Genomic DNA, 24024 nt, shown 5'->3' with positions numbered 1-24024 from the left:
GGAAAGGACCAATAATGCTGGAGAAATCTAATTTGTGGTTCTTTATGTTGGGGGATGAGCAGTAATCCAGGGTCAGAATAATGGAATGGGAGGTGGGCATTAATCCAGATTCAGAGTAACAGAGAGTTTGGGAGATGAGCATTACTCCACAGGGTTTAGGGTGGAGTGGGAGATGAGAAGTAACCCAGAGTAAAAGTAATGGAGGATTACAGAAACAGGCCTTTGGCCCAACCAGTTCATGCCAGCATTTATGCTCCACTTGAGCCTCCTCCCATCTTTCATCATCAAAATCTATCAGTGTAACCCTCTATTCCCTTTTCCCCCATATGTTTATCCAGCCTCCCCTTAACTGCATTTATACTATATGCTTCAACCACTCCCTGTGGTAGCAAGTTCCAGATTCTCACCACTCTTTGGGTATTGAAGTTTCTTCTGAATTCTCCATTGGATTTATTGGTGACTATCTTATATTGATGGTCTCTAGATGTGCTCTTCCCCACAAGTGGAAACATTCTTTCTATAAGCCCTCTATCAAAACTTTTCATAATTTAAAAGACCTCTATTAGGTCACACCTCAGCCTTTTTTTTTAAGAGAAAAGAGACCCATCCTATTTATCCTATCCTGATATGCATACCCTTGCATTTCTGGTGTCATCCTTGTAAATCTTCTCTGAACCCTCTCCAGTGCCTCCATGTCCTTTTTTACAAGATGTCAAACCGAACTGCATGCAGTACTGTTAAAGTGTGGTCAAGGTTCAATACAGGTTTAGAATAACTTCCCTATTTTTCAATTCTATCCCTCTAGAAATAAACCCTAGTGCTTGGTTTGCTTTTTTTAATGGCCTTGCAAACCTGGGCTTGGGAGATGAGCCATAATCCAAAGTTAAAGTAATGGAGCACCAAGCCCTTTGAATTTGAATTTAAAAATGAGAATCCTGCAATTACTGTGATACAGCGAGCTAGTAAAATTAAGCAAAAATTGAACTGATGGATGTTGAAGTTTTGAGAGGGAGAAGATTCAGACTGCATGTTTTTGGATTAGCTGAAGGTTGTGAAAAGTGGAGATGTAAGGCTGTAAAGGAGATAATTTATGCTATTAATTCTCAAGGTGTGGATGAGGATTTTACACTCTTCGGGATTCGAGCATTACCAATAGAAGAAGGCAGTCTTTGTGACAGACCAGGTGTGAGAATGAAAGCTGAATTTAAGGTCAAGTGGTGTTTGTCAGTGGTGTCAGCGTGCACTAGCAGGAATGAAAGTTGAAGCAGTCAGAGCTGGAGACACATAGGTTCCAGCACACTCTGAATTAAGTGACTTTTGCTTTGCTGTGGTGGGGTTATTGGACATTTCAAATCATTTAGGATTTGAGAAAGCTGTCAAGTAGTACAACAGCAATTGCAGAGATAGAGTTGTGAGCCTACATGTGAAAGCTGACTTTATCCTTGCGTTTTTTTTATTCATTCGTGGGATGTGGGTGTCACTGGCTATGCCAGCATTTATTGCCCATCCCTAATTGCCCTGGAGAAGGTGGTGGTGTCTTCTTGAACCACTGTAGTCCATGTGAGGTAGGTACACCCACAGTGCTGTTCGGAAGGGAGTTCCAGGATTTTGACCCAGTGACAGTGAAGGAACGGCGATATATTTCCAAGTCAGGATGGTGTGTGACTTGGACAGGAACTTGCAGGTGGTGATGTTCCCATGCATCTGCTGCTTTTGTCCTTCGAGGTGGTAGAGGTCACGGGTTTGGAAGGTGCTGTCTAAGGAGCCTTGAAGCATTGCTGCAGTGCATCTTGTAGATGGTACACATTGCTGCCACTGTATGTAGGTGGTGGAGCGAGTGAATGTTTGTAGATGGGGTGCCAATCATGCGGGCTGCTTTGTTCTGGATGGTGTCGAGCTTCTTGAGTGTTGTTGGAGCTGCACCCATCCAGGCAAGTGGAAAGTATTCCATCACACTCCTGACTTGTGCCTTGTAGATGGTGGACAGGCTTTAGGGAGTCAGGAGGTGAGTTACTCGCCTCAGGATTCCTAGCCTCTGACCTGCTCTTGTAGCCACGGTATTTCTATGGCTACTCCAGTTCAGTTTCTGGTCAATGGTAGCCCCTAGGATGTTGATAGTGGGGGATTCAGCAATGGTAATGCCATTGAATGTCAAGGGGAGATGGTTAGATTCGCTCTTGTTGGAGATGGTCATTGCCTTGCACTTGTTTGCCGCAAATGTTTCTTGCCACTTATCAGCCCAAGCCTGGATATTGTCCATGTCTTGCTGCATTTCTACACAGACTGCTTCAGTATTTGAGGAGTCGTGAATGGTGCTGAACATTGTGCAATCATCAGTGAACATCCCCACTTCTGACCTGATGATTGAAGGAAGGTCATTGATGAAGCAGCTGAAGATGGTTGGGCCTAGGACACTACCCTGAGGAACTCAGCAGTGATGTACTGGAGCTCAGATGATTGACCTCCAACAACCACAGCCGTCTTCCTTTGCACTAGGTATGACTCCAACCAGCAGAGAGTTTTCCCCCTGATTCCCATTGACTCCAGTTTTGCTAGGGCTCCTTGATGCCATACTCGGTCAAATGCTGCCTTGATGTCAAGGGCAGTCACTCTCACCTCACCTCTTGAGTTCAGCTCTTTTGTCCATGTTTGAACCAAGGCTGTAATGAGGTCAGGAGTTGAGTGGCCCTGGCGGAACCCAAACTGAGCAGGTTATTGCTAAGCAAGTGCTGCTTGATGGCACTGTTGATGACACCTTCCATCACTTTACTGATGATTGAGAGTTGACTGATGGGGCGGTAATTGGTTGGGTTGGACTTGTCCTGGTTTTTGTGTACAGGACATACCTGGTCAATTTTCCTCATTGCTGGGTAGATGCCAGTGTTGTAGTAATACTAGAACAGCTTGGCTAGGGGTGCGGCAAGTTCTGGAGCACAGGTCTTCAGTACTGTGCCGGAATATTGTCAGGATCCATAGCCTTTGCAGTATCCAGTGCCTTCAGTCGTTTCTTGATATCACGCGGTGAATCGAATTGGCTGAAGTCTGGCATCTGTAATGCTGGGGACTTCAGGAGGGGGCCGAGATGGATCATCAACACGGCACTTCTGGCTGAAGATTGTTGCAAATGCTTCAGCCTTATCTTTCGCACTGATGTGCTGGGCTCCCCCATCATTGAGGATGGGGATATTTGTGGAGCCACCTCCTCCAGTTAGTTGTTTAATTGTCCACCTCCATTCACGACTGAATGTGGCAGGACTGCAGAGCTTCGATCTGATCCGTTGATTATGGGATCGCTTAGCTCTGTCTATTGCATGCTGCTTATGCAGTTTGGCATGCAAGTAGTACTGGGTTGTGGCTTCACCAGGTTGACACCTCATTTTGAGGTATGCCTGGTACTGTTCCTGGCATGCCCTCCTGCAGTTTTCATTAAACCAGGGTTGGTCTCCTGGCTTGATGGAAATGGTAGAGTGGGGGATTTGCTTGGCCATGAGGTTACAGTTCTGCTGCTGCTGATGGCCCACAACGCCTCATGGATGCCCAGTTTTATATTGCTAGATCTGTTTGAAATCTATCCCATTTAGCACTGTGATAGTGCCACACAACACGGATGGTATCCTCAATGTGAAGGCGGGACTTCGTCTCCACAAGGACTGTGCGGTGGCCACTCCTACCAATACAGTCATGGACAGAAGCATCTGCGGCAGGCAGATTGGTGAGGACAAGGTCAAGTATGTTTTTCCCTTGTGTTGGTTCCCCCAGCACCTGCCGCAGACCCAGTCTAGCAGCTATGTCCTTTAGTACTCGGCCAGCTCGATCAGTAGTAGGGCTACCAAGCCACTCTTGGTGATGAACATTGAAGTCACCCACTCAGAGTACATTTTGTGCCCTTGCCACCCTCTGTGCTTCCTCCAAATGGTGTTCAACATGGTGGAGTACTGACTCATCAACTGAGGGAGGATGGTAGGTGGTAATCAGTAGGAGGTTACCTTGTCCATGTTTGACCTGATGCAATGAGACTTCGTGGGGTCCGGAGTCGATGTTGAGGACTCCCAGGGCAACACCCTCCCCACTGTAGACCACTGTCCCGCCGCCTCTGCTGGACTTGGCCTGCCGGTGGGACAGGACATGCCCAGGGATAGTGATTGCAGTGTCTGGGACATTGTCTGTAAGGTATGATTTCTTGTCAGGCTGTTGCTTGACTAGTCTGTGGGGCAGCTCTCCCAACTTTGGCACAAGCCCCAGATGTTAGTAAGGAGGACTTTGCAGGGTCGACAGGGCTAGGTTTGCCGTTGTAGTTTCTGGTGCCTAGGTCGATGCCGGGTGGTCCGTCCGGTTTCATTCCTTTTTATCGACTTCGTAGCGGTCAGGTACAACTGAGTGGCTTGCTAGCAGATTTCCTTCCCTAAAGGGCATTAGTGAACCAGATGGGTTTTTACAACAATCGACAATGGTTTCATGGCCATCATTAGACTAGCTTTTAATTCCAGATTTATTAATTAAATTCAAATTCCACCTTCTGCTGTGGTGGGATTCGAACCCATGTCTCCAGATCAATACCCTGGGTCTCTCGGTTACTAGTCCAGTGATAATACCACTACGCCACCCCCTACCCTGGTGAGGAGTAGCATCTAGACGCCACTAGCTGTGGCGTGGGGGCCGGTAAAATTCTGCGGGGAGAGGCCTGCCTCAACCCATGACATCGAGAAGGGCCTACCGCAAATTACCGTCAGCAGGGAGTCCTCAGTGCAGCCCCCCCGCCACTTGTCGTTGGCACCCCAATTGCCATATGTAAAACAGTACTTACCTCTGCAGATTATGCAGCCCGCCGCCTCTTCATGGACGCTTCCGTCCCGTTCCCAAACAGAAAAGCCGGCGGGTCAACAGAGGCAGAAGGTTTCGCTACAGACGGTAAGTTCCGTTTTCAAGGGTCTCACTCTGCATACTGGGAGGGGGGTTATGTAGGGATCTCACAAATAAATAAAAGGTTTGTAGACATGATGTTATCAAGAGTTGGGATATTTCCAGAATCATTTGCATCAATTAGCTACTTCTATTCCCAGAGGGCCACAGAAACCTGAAAAGCAGTTTAACACTTAAACAGCTAAGTGTTTACAGCTTACTCCAGCATGTTTTGTAAGATTGAGATCTGTACCAAAACTCATGATGTAATTTATACAAGAGAATGCATCTGTTTCATTTTAGAACACATGAAAATACAAGAATTATACACAGAAAAAATAGGCCTAAATCAGGGAGGGGGAAAGTCAGAAACCACGACAGTATAAATTTCATTCTCTCTTAACTCACATGTGGCATTCCAAGTAGTAAATATGCAATCTATATAAGCTTGTATGACGATTACATTCCAGCCTGAAGCTATTATAAAATGATATTCTCAACACTGACATTTCTTTCAAACTAATGTGTACTTCTTTATCGTTAGCTTTCATTTGCCTTTCCCCTAAGATCGAGACCCAGTTGACTGAACATGTACTGCAATTTACTGACTGGCAGTGTAATGAAATTGGCAAAAACAGCCAGTTCAAGTTTAGTTGCGCTACATATTAAGCTTCATCTCTCCTAATAGTTTAAAGACTGTCAACACCACATTCTGTGGTTCTTCACATCAATTTGGTTGTCAGCGTAAACTGCACATCAAAAGACAAAAATTACAGTCAACAGGCTATTTCTTGTACCTACGCTGGAATGAATACTTTTAAAAATGGAATATTCCATTTATACTGTTACTTATAATCTGGAGAGCTTCCAGTTTACAGGTAGATCTACAATGGAACTGCCTAATCAGAAAGTACTATAAATACAGCACAGGAGGAAAAGATCAAAATGAAGGCATCAATTTCCATTGATCTGTGAGGTACAGCACATTATGGCCAGATTGACAGCAGCCCCACTCTTCAACAGTGAGGTAAGTATTCTTCGACAGCTGTCAGGAAGCAAATGCTGGGGCGCTTTAAATAGGGCCCCAGCACCTGCTACACAGCTGTCAAAAGATTCTTCACTGCGCCGAATGTCTCGCCTCTCCCCACATAATATGGGGGGGGGGGGGGGGGGTGGTGGTTGGCTCGGAGCAGTAATGCTAATAAGCCCCTGCGCGTAACACTGTGCGGGCACCCTGCCGAGTTCAAAGGGCGCTGCCGCAGAGAATTCAGCCCAGTGTGTCGGTACGCAAGAACTTCCTCAGCCGGGAGGTAAATGCCATTTTCCATGTCTAATTTTTACTGATTATATTTCGTTCAAGTTTTCCAGTAACTGAATGGAAATTGTGTTCTACCACAATTGGGAATTGATATGATAAATAAGTTTGATGTTTCACCTGAAGTCCCACAACTTGTAGAGCAAGAATAACAGCAGTGGTAGTATCAGCATTGACTAAGGCGATAACCTTTTAATCTCCTATGTTTAAAGGAGAATTCTAGCATCCTTTGTACAATAAATATTCTAGTTTTAAGAACAATTTGGTAGATCTTTAAATATTTTGTAAGAAAGAGGTATTTTTTGCAAAGAAAGGCTGGCTGAAAGGCTCCTGTGTGAATTAAGTTTGGCCAATTTAATTCCAGATCCTAGGGGTGTGATCTCTAGCATAGAGTTGCATACTGTTTGGCAAAATTTGGATTAAATTGGACATCTTAAAGATGACAAGTGGGAAATTGAAATGTTACTCTAGAGAAGTGGGAGCACTTCTGAAATTAGCTATGCAGTATCTGACCTAGGAGTGAATGAACTGAGACTTGATGGGAAACATGTTCTCTACCCTGAGCACCATTGTCCCTCACTGTGGCGAGCACAAATGTATTTTGAAATGTAAGTTTGATCCTTCCCTCTACTCAGTTCTGCATTTCAGGCTCTCTGCTTCATGGAATAGTGCAGGGACTGGGTATCTCACCTGAAGGAAGAGTGAAACCCAAATGAGGAGTGTTTTATAGGTGCTTCTTGCCTACTGGCCAAGAGCAGCACTGGTCATGGTTTGGAATAGACATGCCAATCCGCTTCACCGCCTTGAAAACTGGTAAAGCTAGTAAGGCTAGAAAACAGGAAAAGAGAATGACTTGCACTCAATGTAACATACAAGTGTACGTACCCTCAAACTTATCTTTTCATGAAAACCATCTGGAATTTTGAGTCACTTACACTTGTGTGAATATGAACTGTACTGTAGATATCTGAAGCATCGTTCCATTGCTGATAAATGTGTGCCAGAAATTATAATAATCTGCCACTTCAATACTTCTCCATCCCCTAAACAAACTGAACTGCACAGATTTGCTCAAATCAAGTCTCCGAGTCTTTGTTTTTCTCAACCACAAGAATCTAATTCATTCTTGTTACACAGGAAAGCACTTTCAATTAGTAGGATGAGGGAGGGATCTGGATCCTGTCTGAAGATAAAAGAAATAGGAGATGAGAGAATAGGTCAGATCAAGGTAAGGAACAAGGATAACATAAACAGATCAGGGAATATAGTTCTAAAATAGAAATAGAAATGGATGATTAAAAAAATAAAGTAAAATCAACAACAGTTAAAGACTTATTAAACTGCCTGTACAGAAATGTACACAGCAACCAAAATAAATCATGAGAACTGAAGCAATAATCCATAAGGACTAGTCAGATGTAATAGGAATAACTGCAACATGGCAACTTAAAGCACAAAACTGACAACTGAATATTGCAGGTTATAACATAATCAAAAAAGATAGTGAAGGAAGAAGGGGGAGAGTACAGCTAGCTATACTAATTAGCGATACCATAAAGACAGGAGAAAAAATAGACAAAGCTAATAGAAGGATAGAAACAGAATCCATAAAGATTAAAATAAAAGATTAGGAGAGATCGATCAAACTAATGGAGGCATACTAAAGACCACCTAATAGTGAAAAGTAGGTGGAGGAAGAAATAGATAAGTAAATATGAGTAATGAGTAAAGGACATAATTAAAGTCACCTATGATTATTATTCTATCTCCAAATAAACTGGCAAGAAGAAGCAGTGAAAGTAGTACAGGGAATAGAGTTTTTACAATCTGTGCAGGATGATGGGATAGATCATTTTTTGTTAATATACACTTCTGCCTTGCCATATAATATATAAATAACGTGTAATCTATTGTTTAATATATTTTTATTAAATTTTTGAGCAGTAAGTGATTTTGGCAATGGGGATAAAATGCCTGTATCTGTATTACGCAAATCAAACTCTTTCAAGGCAGATATATTCCAGGTTAGATGGAGAGAGACACATTACTGTGCCGACAATGTGCCTTTCATCCAGAGCTGCAGTGTGTATTCCTTCAGTGTGATGATTCCCATTTTATACAAGTCATCTTTATGACATCACTTGAGTAAATGAGAGTCCAAATTTGGTACTAGGTCGAGACATTCAAACTCATTTCAGGTAGGACCCCTACTGCTGACAGATAGAGGGGGGCTCCATCGTTCAGCAGGCATTAGAGGTGAAATGTGGATGCTTAGTTGTTGAGTATATTCAAGGCTGCAATCAATAGATTTCTGATCTCTCAGGGAATCAAAGGATATGAGAATCATGAAGAACGTGGAGTTGAGGTCGAAGAGCAGCCATGCTCTTAGTGAATGATGGAACAGGCTCGACGGGATGTATGGCCTACTTCTGCTTCTATTTCTTATCTTCTTGTGTTCTTATAAAAGAATCCACTGGGCCGCCTGTACTGTCGTGTTGTGATTTCACCTTTTTTAAAAAACTGTACCTTTAAGAGACCAAGTCACAGTATAATATAAAGCCTGCAGTTATCATTTAAGAAGACTTAAAAACACAGTACAACACTGCACCACCCAATCCTTTTGAAGATCTTTTCTTTAAATATGTCAGTCCGCAATATATAACATCCAGCCTTTGGCACTGATTGACAATTTGCAATTCATCAGGATGATTTGTGCTGATGTCTCGGGTACAATCATCTAACATAGTTTATGTCAGGAAAAATATTATACATTGATGAAATATTGTACATTCAAGTCAAGTAAACACATGCAAAACAGTGGAGGTACAACAGATTTGATTTGGATGCATTTGCTGGGCTAGGTCAAATGGCATTTATCACCTGTGCCTATCTTGAATTTTTGAAAGTATAAACCAAGATAAAGGGAAGCAAAGTGTCAGGGTTGGTACCGTGACTCAAAATGATGTACCTCCAAATGTGTATTGCATATCATTAAATAAAATAACTCTATGCATTGTTCCTTTGCAGAAACTACATAATGGAGCGCACATGCTGAGCAAATAATGCATCCACTTCAGGGTTCTGGTATCTTATCAGACTCTTTATACACCAAAAATTTGGCAAATGATGTTAGTTAAAAAAAAAAAATTTAATTCTTGATTGGTTTGAAAACAGTCTTTCCAATTATCCATCTGGGACTGTTCAGGCATTGCCCTTGATAAACGTAGTTAACAATTTAAAAATTAATTTGGTAACATGGTCTGTTTAATGGTTTTTTTTGTGTGTGTGGAACCTTTTCTGTTTTGCCAATGTTTCTACATGGTTATTTTCTCACTGTATTGTGTATCCAGTTTCCTTCCCACATTTCGGGTGTTGGGATCTGATATGTGCTGTGATTGTTGATATGTTAAGTACTTATTTTTTCTAGTTTGCTCAATATGTTCATCTGCATCTTCAAATTTTTGTAACCATAGTTATTGATGTGTTCCAGAGTAATTTGATCTTTGTTCAGGATGGGAAATGTGATTTTTTTTGTCATTTGCTTTGATGGTGCATTGATTTCATATATAGTGCAACATTTCTAGTTGTTTCAGTTAGTGTTTTCTGGAGCAGTTCAAGTTAATACATTGGAAATAAAACTTAAAACAAAAAGGGGAATTTTCCAACTTTTAAAAAATGAAAGGGGTGACATTGGTTCACAGCAATAATGTACATTGGCCTGATAGCGAAACCTCAGCCCATTTTATACTCAACTCTGCTTCTCTTTCCACAGATGCTGCCAGACCTGCTGAGTGGTTCCAGCATTTCTTGTTTTTATTCCATTTTATACTCTGTTCAGTTTTCTTTCACGTTTTGCCAGTTGACCAGTTTCACCCCCAAATATTTCAGCTTGTTTGGTTATTAGATCTTGTCTGATCCATGCTTTCCAATCATAGGCTCAATTCTAACCTTTTCTACTTTGATGTCCTCAAACATGTGACTACATTGTATGATCCCAATCCTGCCTATCCAATCATAGCTCCAGCAATAGTTTATTTTTATGCCAGTGCACCATTGGCAAGAATTTTAAGCCGCCCCAGCGAGTCGGATGGTGGCATGGGGGCGGTGTAAAATTGAGTGGCAGTCTCTGGGAGGCCTACGTGCCCCACTTCTGCCTCCGGACATGTTTACGGCGCGGGCGGGGGGGGGGGGGGGTGGTGGGTGGTGGAGCGAGTGGGAAACGGCCTGCCCACCCGAGGCCAATCAAGGCCCTTAGGTGGCTACTTAAGGGCTCTTGCCCGCCTCCATGGGTATTTTACCTGTGACAAGCAGGTGTGCTGGGGACGTGAAAGGCCGCCCAACGATAACTGCCGGCCTTTCCGCGCCCCGGTGGGGGGTGGGGTATGGCAGTTGGGCACAGGGTGCCTGATTGAGGGCTGCCCCCGCCTCCCAACCCACCCCCAGGACCCAAGACACCCCCACCTCCCCCCAAACGACCACTCCAGCCTCACCAGGGAAGGACCGATCCCACTGGTGAGGTATGCCCCTACTTACCTTCTCTCCTCGATCCGTGGCATCGGCTGGGCTGCAGTCCCAGCAGTGACCACCGCTCCCGGTGACGCTGCTGGGGCTAAGAGCTGCTAGCCCGCTGATTGGCTGGCAGCTCACTGAGGCGTGACCTCCTCCCTCAAGTGGGTGGAAGTCCTACCTCAGGATAATTAAAGCATGGGGACCCGTAAAATACGGGACGGATCCCCAGGCTAGACGGAAGCGGGTTCACCACCGACTTTCACGTCGGAGTCCGGCTCCCGTCCATCCTCTGTAAAATTCCGGCCATTACCTCCCAAATTCCCCAAAGATCTATCCTTGGCCTCTCCAATTGCTCATCCAAATTTTGCCCTCAGTAACATCATCCCCTGACACAATGTCAGTTTCCATATGTATGCTGATGACATCTAGTTTTACTGCTCCAGTATATGCATGTCTGGCATCATTAATGAGTCACATTTTCTTTCCATGGAAAAGCAGAAGGACCAAAGGGGATGTTTCAGTTGGAGTGAGCCTTGGTCAGACCCCATCTGGAGTTCCATTTCGGACACTGAACCTCAAAGACTTTATTGGCCTTGGAGGGAAAACAGAACAGATTCATTAGAATGATGCCAGGGCTTAAAGGATTAAATAATGAGCTTAGGTTGCATAAACTTTGTTCATATTCCCTGGAGTTTATATTGTTGAGGGATGATCCAATTGGTGTGTTTAAAATGATAATAGGATACAGGGAAACTATTTCCTCTAGTGGGGAAATCCAGTACAAGGGGACACAATTTTAAAATCACAGCTAGGCATTCTCGAGTGAAATCAGGAAGCACTTTTTCATACAAAGTATAGTGAAAATCTGGAATTCTGTCCCCCAAAAGACTCTGGATGCAGGGTCAATTGAAATTTTCAAGACTGAGATCAGCATATTTTTGTTAGATGAGGCTATCAGGGAATATGAATCAAAGACAGGCAATTGGATCAACCATGATCTAAATGAATGGCAGAACAGACTTGAGGGGCTCAATAGCCTACTCCTGTTTTTATGTTTCTAAGACCAAAGTTATTTGTTATCAGCCCTCACTTTAAACTTTGGTCTCTTCAAACTGATTCCATCAGTCTTCCTGGCCACTCAGTCGGTGTGAACCAGACCATTTTATATCCTGTTCAACCTTGATCTGACCTTCAAGCCGCATATTTTATCCAATGCTACGACTGTTAACTTGCACCTCTGCAAAATCTCCGTCTCAGCTCCTGTGCCGCTGAAACTGTTATTCATGCTTTTGTCATGTCTAGACAATTATTCCAATGCCTTCCATATTGGCCTCCCACTCTCCAGCCTCCAGAAACTCCAACTTGTCCAAAATGGAGCAGCATGTATCTGAACCTGCACTAGTTCCCACTCGCCAATTACCTCTGCCTTGCTGACCTACATTAGCGCCATGTCCTCCATTAACTTTAAAATACTTATCTTTCTCTTTAAATTCCTTCATGGCATTGTTTCATCCTATCTCTAAAAGCTTTTCTAACCTTTATATCCAATGATGTATCCTCAGGTCCTCTAATTTTGGTTGTAGAATATCTCCCCTCCCTATGCCCCATCATTGATGGAAGAGTCATCAGCCATCTCTGCCCTCTGTACCTTTATAAAACACACCTCTTTGACCTAGCTTTCTGTCAGGTTTCCTAATCCTTCCCATCATTAGTCAACTTCCTTCCCCTATTTATTTCTATTATGAAGCACCTTGAGATATAGATGCAAGTTGTTCCTGTTATAGATATCTATAAGATCACTTCTCAGTCACCTGCTTTCAAGGCTGACAGATCCAAGTTTCTCCAGTCTCTGCCATCTCAGACTTCACACTAGGAATCAGTTGTTTATTGTACTACTTCCAGTACTTGCAAGTCTCCCTGATGTTTGAGTAACCAGAACTGGACACAATAATCAAGTTAAAGTCTGACCATACAGTTTGATCATAACTTCTCCTCACTTGCATTCTACTGTTTTGGCTATTTATTTCAGCTTTATATTTGCACCAGGTTTCTTGGAGGCACCCAAGATCACGTCATTGGCACCAGCTGGACCTCATCGTCACAAGGCGAACCTCCTTAAACTGTGTTCAAATCACACGCAGCTTCCACAGTGCGGACTGCGACACCGACCACTCCCTGGTGTGCAGCAAGGTTAGACTCAAATCAAAGAAGCTGCATCACTCCAAGCAGAAGGGCCACCCACGCATCAACACGAGCAGAATTTCTTATCCACAGCTGTTAGAAAAATTTCTAAATTCACTTGAAAAAGCCCTTCAAAACACTCCCACAGGGGATGCAGAGACCAAGTGAGCCCACATCAGAGACGCCATCTATGAGTCAGCCATGACCACCTATGGCAAACGTGGGAAGCGGAATGCAGACTGGTTTCAATCTCATTTTGAAGAACTGGAACCTGTCATAGCCGCTAAGCGCATTGCACTGTTGAACTACAAAAAAGCCCCCAGCGAGTTAACATCCGTAGCACTTAAAACAGCCAGAAGCACTGCACAAAGAACAGCCAGGCGCTGCGCAAATTACTACTGGCAACATCTATGCAGTCATATTCAGCTGGCCTCAGACACCGGAAACATCAGAGGAATGTATGATGGCATTAAGAGAGCTTTTGGGCCAACCATCAAGAAGATCGCCCCCCACCCCCCCTCAAATCTAAATCAGGGGACACAATCACTGACCAACGCAAGCAAATGGACTGCTGGGTTGAGCATTACCTAGAACTGTACTCCAGGGAGAATGTTGTCACTGAGACTGCCCTCAATGCAGCCCAGTCTCTGCCAGTCATGGATGAGCTGGACGTACAGCTAACAAAATCGGATCTCAGTGATGCCATTGATTCTCCAGCCAGCGGAAAAGCCCCTGGGAAGGACGGTATTACCCCTGAAATAATCAAGTGCTAAGCCTGCTATACTCTCAGCACTCTACGAACTGCTTTGCCTGTGCTGGGACGAGGGAGCAGTACCTCAGGACATGCGCAATGCCAATATCATAACCCTCTATAAAAACAAAGGTGACCGCGGTGACTGCAACAACTACCGTGGAATCTCCCTGCTCAGCATTGTGGGGCAAGTCTTCGCTCGAGCCACTTTAAACAGGCTCCAGAAGCTGGCTGAGTGTGTCTACCCTGAGGCACAGTATGGCTTTCGAGCAGAGAGATCTCCCTTCGTCAGTTACAGGAGAAATGCCGCGAACAACAGATGCCCCTCTACGTTGCTTTCATTGATCTCACCAAAGCCTTTGACCTCATCAGCAGACGTGGTCTCTTCAGACTACGAGAAAAGATCGGATGTCCACCAAAGCTACTAAGTATCATCACCTCATTCCATGACAATATGAAAGGCACAATTCAGCATAGTGGCGCCTCATCAGACCCCTTTCCTATCCTGAGTGGCGTGAAACAGGGCTGTGTTCCCGCACCTACACTGTTTGGGATTTTCTTCTCCCTGCTGCTGCTCTCACGCGTTCAAGTCTTCAGAAGAAGGAATTTTCCTCCACACAAGATCAGGTGGCAGGTTGTTCAACCTTGCCTGCCTAAGAGCGAAGACCAAAGTACGGAAGGTCCTCATCAGGGAACTCCTCTTTGCTGACAATGCTGCATTAACATCTCGCACTGAAGAGTGTCTGCAGAGTCTCATTGATAGGTTTGCAGCTGCCTGCAACGAATTTGCCCGAACCATCAGCCTCAAGAAAACGAACATCATGGGACAGGACGTCAGAAATGCTCCATCCATCAATATCGGCGACTATGCTCTGCAAGTGTTTCAAGAGTTCACCTACCAAGGCTCAACTATCGCCAGTAACCTGTCTCTCGATTCAGAAATCAACAAGCGCATGGGAAAGGCTTCCACTGCTATGTCCAGACTGGTCAAGAGAGTGTGGGAAAATGGCGCACTCGAGATAAGGAGGCCAAAGAGAGAAGAGAGACACGGAATACAAAAGTCCGAGTGTATCAAGCCTGTGTCCTCAGTACCTTGCTCTACGGCAGTGAGGCCTGGACAACGTATGTCAGCCAAGAGCGACGTCTCCATTCCATCTTCGCTGCCTCCAGAGAGTCCTTGGCATTAGGTGGCAGGACCGCATCTCCAACACAGTAGTCCTTGAGGTGGCCAACATCCCCAGCTTATACACACTACTGAGTCAGCGGCCCTTGAGATGGCTTGGCCATGTGAGCCGCATGGAAGATGGCAGGATCCCCAAGGATACACTGTACAGCGAGCTCGCCACTGGTATCAGACCTACCAGCCGTCCATGTCTCCACTTTAAAGACGTCTGCAAACGCGACATGAAGTCCTGTAACATTGATCACAAGTCGTGGGAGTCAGTTGCCAGCGATCGCCAGAGCTGGCGGGCAGCCATAAAGGCGGGGCTAATGTGTGGCGAGTCGAAGAGACTTAGCAGTTGGCAGGAAAAGACAGAAGCGCAAGGGGAGAGCCAACTGTGTAACAGCCCCGACAACCAATTTTTTCTGCAGCACCTGTGGAAGAGTCTGTCACTCTAGTATTGGCCTTTATAGCCACTCCAGGCGCTGCTCCACAAACCACTGACCATCTCCAGGCGCTCACCCATTGTCTCCCGAGACAAGGAGGCCAAAGAAGAAGAAGAATATTTGCATTGTTGATTGCCGCATCTCATTGACCATACATGTTGAGTGTCAAGTCTACTAGGAGCCCTAGATCTTTTTCAATGTCACTGTCAGCTATTTTAACACCATTCACGAGTGTGTATGCTGCACATTTTACCTTCCAGTATGCAGTACTTTACACGTGTCCATTTTAAATTTCATTTACAACTTTTCTGCCCACTTAAATATTTTATTCAACTCATTTGTCTTTCGTGAGTTGCATCCTAAAAATTAGCTGCCCTTCCTATTTTGGTATCATCTGCAAATTTCACCAGTTTATATTGAGTTTCTGAATGCAGGATGTAAATTAATAACTGTCATGGTTCGAAAGCAACTGTTGGAGTACTTTACTCAGCACTGCCACTCTCCAAACCCTGATATTATTTGTGTAACTAGAGCCTGTTGTTTTTTATTCTTTAGCCAATCAGTATCAACATGGAGTGGATTAATGCCAGAGCCCATTATGCTTTTTGGCCAATGGCAAACAGGAGTTGAAAGTCCTAATTCCTGGCTCAAACTGAGGGAAGAGGTTTAACTTCCCAGCTATTTAGCAACAAACTTTTTATGACTTTTAAACAGCTCTTTTATAAATAGGACAGTTTCTACAGGAACAGATGCAAAAAACTAGCATTGCAGAGCCATTTGGGAAGCAGTTCAACAATATAATTGCACTATATTACAAATCAGGTCACCATATTTAGTTGACGGGAACTAATTAATTCATTCTTTATTAGCATAAGCAACACACATTGTCTGTCCACTGTTCCTATCTCAGAAGGGTATGATAAAATGTGCACAATTATAAGCACCTCACCTCACCAAAAAAATTAGCACAGTAGGACATATTGACTGGTTAATAAAGAGAAGTATAGGTGCTAAAAAATTTAATTGTATGTATGAACATTCCCATACAGGGTTCTTGGAATGATTTATAAGAGCCTTTACATAACAAACTGCTGTTAAATATATAACTGATCTTACATTTATCAGGACCTGCACCCTATACAATTCCATATAAAGTATGGTTTTAGAGGAAATTTGTTTTTATATTTTCAATTATTGGTTAAGGGCTTTGATTGTTTTAATGACATCAGCAAGCCTAATGTAGACTTTGAAAAATGAGGTGCTAAGATGGCCTAGTTTAGGTGAACAATTAATAGTTTAATAAAAGCAAAATATTGCGGATGCTGGAAATCTGAAATAAAAGAGATAACAAAGGAGGTGTACCAGAAGCTGACCAGCTGGTCAGCCATTCTGTGACCTTGTCCTATCTACACCTTCTCCTTTGTTATCTCTTGCCCCACCCCCGCTTTACTTATAACCTTTTACATTTCTAATATTTGCCAGTTCTGATGAAGGGTCACTGACCTGAAACGTTAACTCTGCTTCTCTCTCCACAGATGCTGCCGGACATGCTGAGTATTTCCAGCATTTCTTATAATTAATAGTTTAACATCTCTAAGGTGCAAATGAGGGCACAGGCTACAAATTATGCACTTAGATGTAAATTATTTAAAATAGGAAAAATAGGTTGATGTCTTATGTTAAAATTGGATGCTAATAAGCAGGTAAACATGAAACGTGGTATAGAAAATGAGTGGATGTTTGCTGAATTGTCTGAGACCCAATATGGGGTACGATAGTGTCGTATCTTGCACCAAACTAATATTCCAAAGAATGAGAGTTCAAATCCCACTATGGCAGTTTAAGAATTTGAATTCAGTTTTAAAAATCTGGAACTCAAAAGCTGGTATTCGTTAAATTGACCACCAAGCTGTGATTTTCAGCCTATTACAACAATGTCATCAGGCACTCTGACCCTGAGTATTAAATGTTCGTTGTTTATTTGGCTGCATGGAATTTTGATTTATAAACCATTTTAGGCCATTTAAATAGGGCTGAATTATATTTCCATCTTTACAGTGCTGTCAAAATGATTAATTTGCTGATTCATCACATTGGTTGAATATACTTGACAGGATATCCTGGTGGCTCAGTTGGGTACCTGCACTGTGTAATATAGTACCAGGAAGGTCACAGACTTAATTCACAGCCTGTGCTGTGTTAGCTGATATTCAATGGGCCTGTAGCAGAGATACTGGTTGCCTCAGTGCTTTCATGCTGCAGAAGGGACAAATCAGCCAAGATTTTAATTCCTCATCTCTCTCCAGTAAACCCAATGGGAAATGTACACATGTAGATGTCGAATGTGGCCAGGAGTGGACTGGGCTGTGCTGTTGCACTAAAATACCTGCTGACAGCCACTGTCTGGTTCATCACCTGGATGTGATATTTGAGAGCCAATATTGCCTGTAGATCTACACTGCAGCATGAGAAGAGATGAAGTTTGAGAGAAAAGCTATACTTAAATTTTTTAATTCTTGTATCTTGATATTCATGTTTTGTAGGTAAATGAAGACACAGTGGAACGTCTAGTTCAAGAATACCCACATATCACATTCAGCACTGTGATGCAAGACTGCAAGCGGACACTAGAACGAGCGTATCAGATGGGGTGGATTCCCAATACATCAACGGCATCATAATGTTGTGAAGAATTTTCTATAATCTCACTTTGTGGTTCTTGTAATTCTTAAATGCAGTAATGTAAAGAGTGAGTGCAAGAGAAATCACAAGCAGTAGGCTCTGCTGGACTGAACCTAACCACAAAAGACAATACTTTTCCATTTTATGTTCCTGTTTTGACAATCTTTGTGCCCTTTGAAGGTTGAAATCATGGATTTTCAGATATCCATGGAAGGAATTTTAAAAAAATAATTGAGGGCAGGTATGGATTCCAGCCTAAAGAGGTTTTATTTTATGAATCATTTGATACCAGCTTTCTTTGATTACAGCTGTTTCAAAAAAAAATACTGACGTGTATTCAGAAAGTTTCTAGTAAAAGATACATCTCCTCCCCAACTCATTTTCTGCTCATTGCTACATCTGAGCCCCTAATAGATGCAATGTGATTTTTTAGGTGTGACAGTAATCTTCTAAATTCATCTAGTTATACTCTTGTTCAGCAAATCCTCTCTTAGATAATCTCTGTTAAAATTACATCTCATTTGATTATAAGCTTGGGTAAAAATCTGAATTCTGTTTTATTAAGCTTCATTCATCCTTGAAATAATCAATAACGACTCTGTTAAGATTTCACTGTAGACAGAAGAATCAATGGAGTGTTTTTCCCCCAGATCCGGACTTTAACTGTGGCCAGCATGTACAATAATAACTCACGTATTTTGTTACTGTTTGTATGTTCTTTTTCTACATACACAGTTGTTAAGGACTAGCTTGTGCAGGATATACTTCTTATAACATGGTCAAAGCAAAATAAAACTAACTTTTGCCAGTTATACAATTGTTGTAAATATCATGCCTGAACACTTTATTCATTATTTTGTAGAAGAAAGTGCTCTGAAAGGTAATAGTTAAAGTTGAGGGAATAACGCTGGATTACTCTGTTATTTAATATTTGTCATTAAATGAATTTCTCTTGTGAAAAAGACTGTATGCATTATGTTGTGTTTCAAATTTGGCCTTCAGTTTCTGACCAAAGTGATCAACCTTCAGATTACAGAATGAGTGTACAATTATTTCTTACTTGCCTATGATAATTATGACCTGCCAGCTCCTGAATTATTTGCATCATCAGATGTCAAGAAAAAGTAGTATGCAGTGTGTGAACCTATGTATGTTTAAAAATAAAGGGTTAAACAAGGTGTAAACCATTCTACAGATAAACATAGGAATCTAAAAGAGGATGTATGAGTATGCATTTTAAATATATACAGTAGTTCTGGAATACAAATTGTACAGGCCAGCCAGAGGATCTGCTTTAAAGTTCCGTGACCGTGCTAAAAGTAAGGAGAAAGCACAAAGGAGAAAGAAAAAGCAATTTAAGTGATGTTTGGTAAATGCCGCCTTTGAGAATTCATGCAGTAATTGAGCAGATTAAGATAACTGACAGTAACTGCGTAGTGTGTCTAACTGAGGTCTCAGTGGGTCATGTCTCAGATCCTGTGCGGACACGTTAAACAAGTTTGTCAATTTTCCATTAGATTGATTTTTCTCAAGTCTAGAAGAGTTGCCTAATTTTCTCTCTGAAACGCACCATTTTCCCAATATTGTATCTTTTATGTCTAATTCTATGTTAGAATGTGTTAAAGAATTTTGGAATTTACAGCTGTTGGAGATGATTTAAATTGGGAAATGCACCAACACAAAGTGTTTTGCAATGTTTCTGTGAAAGGAGCTTTAACTCCTGCTTTGTAATGCTTTGGCTGGGATATGCAATAACCAACATTACACACCTTTAGGTCAATCAGCAAAGGCTACTGATTAAAGGGAAGAAACAGCTTAGAGTACTTACTATTCAAAGTAATTGCCTGCACCCTTCCTATCTGAATAGGAATAATAGTTATAAAATTATCTGGTACTTGCATTAATATTTGGTACTTATAGGAAATCTCACCATTATGGGATCTCCTCAGCTCCTCGCTGCACCAATACTTGCAGGGAGTGGCCTCTTGATTCATGGAGTGACCTACCCATTTCAGTGGAGTACATGGGAACGTGAGCCAGTTCAGAGTAAGCTGAGCCCAGCATGCTCTCTTTTTACTTAGTATTACATAGAATATAGAGCAAAGAAACAGGCCATTCAGCCCAACTAATTTTGTTAGTGTTTATACTCCACACAAGTCTCCTCACCTTCTGTCTACCTCATCTCTGCCTTTCGGCATATCTTTCTATTCCCTTTTCTCTCATACTAATCTAGTTTCCTTTTGAAAGTATTTAAACTATTTGTCTCAACACATCCTGTGGTAGCGAGTTCCAAATTCAAACCATTTTCTGAGTAAGGGAATTTCTCCTTATTTCCCTATTGCATTTATTAATAAGTAGTTTTTATTTATGGCCCCTAGTTTTCGATTCTGCCACAAGTGGCAACATTCTCTCCACATCTACCCTTGTCCAACCCATTTATTATTTAAAAAATCTCTATCCACTAAGTCTTTACTAAAGAGAAAAGCCTCAACCTGTTTCAGTCTGTCGAGATCACTGTAATCTCTCCATTCTAGTACCATCCATTTTTGGCTGAATATGAAGCAGTAGCCAGCCAGCTGTGTTTTTCCCTCAGGGCTGGGCTGACTGGCTGGCTCAGGTCAAACTGAAATACTGACTCCCATTGAAGTGAATGGAGCACCATGTGTGCAAGTGGCTGTCCCTTGCAACTAATTAGAGCAACTCAGGAGAAAAGATGACAATTAACGGTGGTTCTCTATCAGGCAGTGAATTTGATGGTATTGCAATGCAGGTGCCATATCGTTTTTAATACTGTATTATTTTCAAATTGAGATGTGGAAGTTCTTTCAACAGAAGACACCCCACAGAATTTTTTCCCTTTTTAGAATTTAAATTGGTCCGTGGTTTCATACATTTTTCGAATAGTAATAAGTTAAAAACAGTTTGGAGAATGTATGATGAAGTTTTATACATAATCTCAAAATCTTACGTTTTAAAGATGCTAAAAAATGTACCCTAAATGAAAGATATGTGTGAAAAGCCTCCCTTGTCAACATTTAGAAGGGATGATTTTCCTCAATAAATCTCTAAATATAAATTCAGATGTCTGAACATTTGTACCTAGCTTCATTGACAAAAATCATCCTTTGTTCTTTTGGCTATATATTGTGTTGTTATTTTTTTCTCCTCCTGCTGCTTTCTTATATCAATTGGCACTGCAGAGTAAGCATAATGGTTATGTCTTGCATAAATATATGCAAGCTGATAAGGAAGCTAGCCCTAATCTTCAAGTTGCACACACAATTTCCAAGTAAGTCAATAAAACTTTTATGTGACAAATTGTTGCTGACTGTTTATTAAGACTCTTCATTTATTGGAATAAGCATACCCACAATTTTCATACCCATACAGTTAATTTTAACAAAGTCTCAAGCAAAGTTTGAGTTTAGAGGGATTTCCCATCCAATTAGTGGGTGTCTGGACTAGATTCTCAAATGATGAAGTGTTGTTAATACTTTCTTTAAAAAAAAAGAGCTGTTTCAGTATCCGGTGAGGAAAGAGTTTAAGATTTATAATGATGAACACTGACAGAGATGATTAATGGGACATGATGGTCCTGTTCTGTTGAAACAATGGAATGTTATGGCTTCTGGACAAGGGTAAATAATATAGGATTTATTGTCAGGTACTCTGAGGTTTCATTTCATTTACCTTTTGGGGAAGGAAGGGAGAAACTTCACAAAACATTTGTTCAGGTGACTAATTGGCTTTGGTATTATCTATATTAGAGCAGGTTATACATGATTTGTGGAAGAATCTGACTGGCCTTTTCTCATTTCATGCTATTTTGATTCTCAACAAATGTTGAATTTCCAAGTGATTTGGGACATTTTCTTATTCATAGAAGTTTTTTTTTCTTTCAGTGTGTAAATTTGATTTATTTTACCAGAGAGCTGTTCAATGAAAATAAACTGTATCTTCTAAAATCACAATCATACAAGGTGAGAAAATAAATGTTGGAAATTACTTACCAATTTGTTATGTAAAGATTGTCCAATAAACACCATTTCCAAAGATATCTCTAGTAGGATATTGTTTCAGTTTTGTATTAATGTATGTATTTCACTACTTAAACTAACAGCTTATGGGTCTATAACTATTGCTGTTGGGTCTAGGTTGCTGACTACTGTAGCTATTTAGGGGTAATTTAATGGGTCTGCCATTTGGCACAAATCTTACATTTGGACACATTCTGCCCCTAATCTTCTGATTACTAGTCAGAAAATCATGAGCAATGCATGCCCAATTTTCCAAATCACACTCTCAGGAAGTGTGTCTCAAAGCTACCCCTCATTTCTTCATCAGCATCTGTACTTTCTCCCCATCTCACCAATGACCAGAGGACTAAGCAAGTGACCTGTTCTCATTAGGTGCCTGACTGCAGCACACAGTGACTGCCTAATTTCCTTCTTTAGGAGAAAATGTCTTGCTTGCTGCACACACAGCCTCCTCATGGTTGCACAATTGAGTTTGAGAATTGGTGTTTCAGTTTGAGCACATTTCCTCTTACCGTGTATTACTACCATACCATGTTAGGCTAGATTTTCACCCATTTTCAAGTGGGACCAAAGCAGCAGCAGAGGGAAATCAGCATGGGAGCCATTCCATTGCTTCCTCATCTGTCACTGCCACTTCTGAGATTTTCTTCTAGACATGACATTGGACACTGCCAAGGGAATTCATCAGGGTGGTGTCCAAGGCCAAACCATCTTTAGCTGTTTCATCAATGAACTTCCCTTCATCATAAGGTCAGAAGTGGGGATATTCACGGTGATTGCAGTGTTCAATTCCATTCATAACTTCTCAGAGAATAAAGCAGTCCATGCCATCATGCAGTAAGACCAGGACAACATTCAGGCTTGGGCTGATAAATGTCAAGTAACAATCACACCACACAAGTGCCAGGCAGTGACCATTTCCAACAAGACAGAATCTCACCATCTCCCCTTGACATTCAACAGAAATACCATTGCTGAGTCCCTCACTCAAAGTCAAATGCTGCCTTGATGTCAAGAGCAGTCGCTCTCACCTCAGCTCTTTCGTTCCTGTTTGGCCCAAGGCTATAATGAGGTTTAGAGCCGATTGGTCCTGACAGAACTGAAACTGAACGTTGGTTAGCAGGTTAATGCTGAGTTGCTGATCCATCTCGGCCTCCTGCTGAAGTCCCCAGCATCACAGATGCCAGACCTCAGCCAATTCGATTCATGCCACGTGATATCAAGAAATGCTTGAAGGCACTGGATACTGCAAAGGCTATGGGCCCTGACAATATTCTGGCAATAGTACTGAAGACCTGTGCTCTAGAACATGCCGCGCCACTAGCCAAACTGTTCCAGTACAGCTACAACACTGGCATCTACCCGGCAATGTGGAAAATTTCCCAGGTATGTCCTGTACCCAAAAAGCAAGGCAAAACCAACTCGGCTAATTACCGCCCCATCAGTAAAGTGATGGAAGGTGTCATCGACAGTGCTATCATGCAGCACTTGCTCAGCATTAACCTGCTCCGTGACACTCAGTTCGGGTTCCACCAGGGCCACTCAGCTCCTGACCTTATTACAGCCTTGGTTCAAACATGGACAAAAGAGCTGAACTCAAGAGGTGAGATGAGAGTGACTGCCCTTGACATCAAGGCAACCTTTGACCGAGTACGGCATCAAGGAGCCCTAGCAAAACTGAAGTCAATGGAAATCAGGGGGAAAACTCTCCGCTGGTTGGAGCCATACCTAGCGCAAAGGAAGATGGTTGTGGTTGTTGGAGGTCAATCATCTCAGCTCCAGGACATCACTGCAGGAGTTCCTCAGGGTAGTGTCCTCGGCCCAACCATCTTCAGCTGCTTCATCAATGACCTTCCTTCAATCAAAAGGTCAGAACTGGGGATCTTCGCTGATGACTGCACAATGTTCAGCGTCATTCGCGACGACTCAGATACTAAAGCAGTCTGTGTAGAAATGCAGCAAGACCTGGACATTATCCAGGCTTGGGCTGATAAGTGGCAAGTAACATTCATGCCACACAAGTGCCAGGCAATGACCATATC

At 42.4% G+C, this 24024-nt stretch overlaps 1 protein-coding gene across 6 annotated transcripts in view; it reads left to right on the top strand.

Moving 5' to 3' along the window:
* Positions 1-21593, top strand: part of fbxl17 (F-box and leucine-rich repeat protein 17) — an 878768-nt gene extending 857175 nt beyond the window's left edge. For all 6 annotated transcript variants that reach the window (XM_068029789.1, XM_068029793.1, XM_068029792.1 and 3 more), the window contains one exon: positions 17807-21593. In XM_068029789.1, the coding sequence (XP_067885890.1) occupies positions 17807-17944 (138 nt within the window). In that variant the 3' untranslated portion in view covers positions 17945-21593. The remainder of the gene's footprint in view (positions 1-17806) is intronic.
* Positions 21594-24024: the final 2431 nt, after the last annotated feature.

Source organism: Heterodontus francisci, chromosome 4, assembly GCF_036365525.1.
Source record: "Heterodontus francisci isolate sHetFra1 chromosome 4, sHetFra1.hap1, whole genome shotgun sequence".
Taxonomy (NCBI): Eukaryota; Metazoa; Chordata; class Chondrichthyes; order Heterodontiformes; family Heterodontidae; genus Heterodontus; species Heterodontus francisci.
This window is presented reverse-complemented; position numbering and strand designations above follow the sequence as displayed.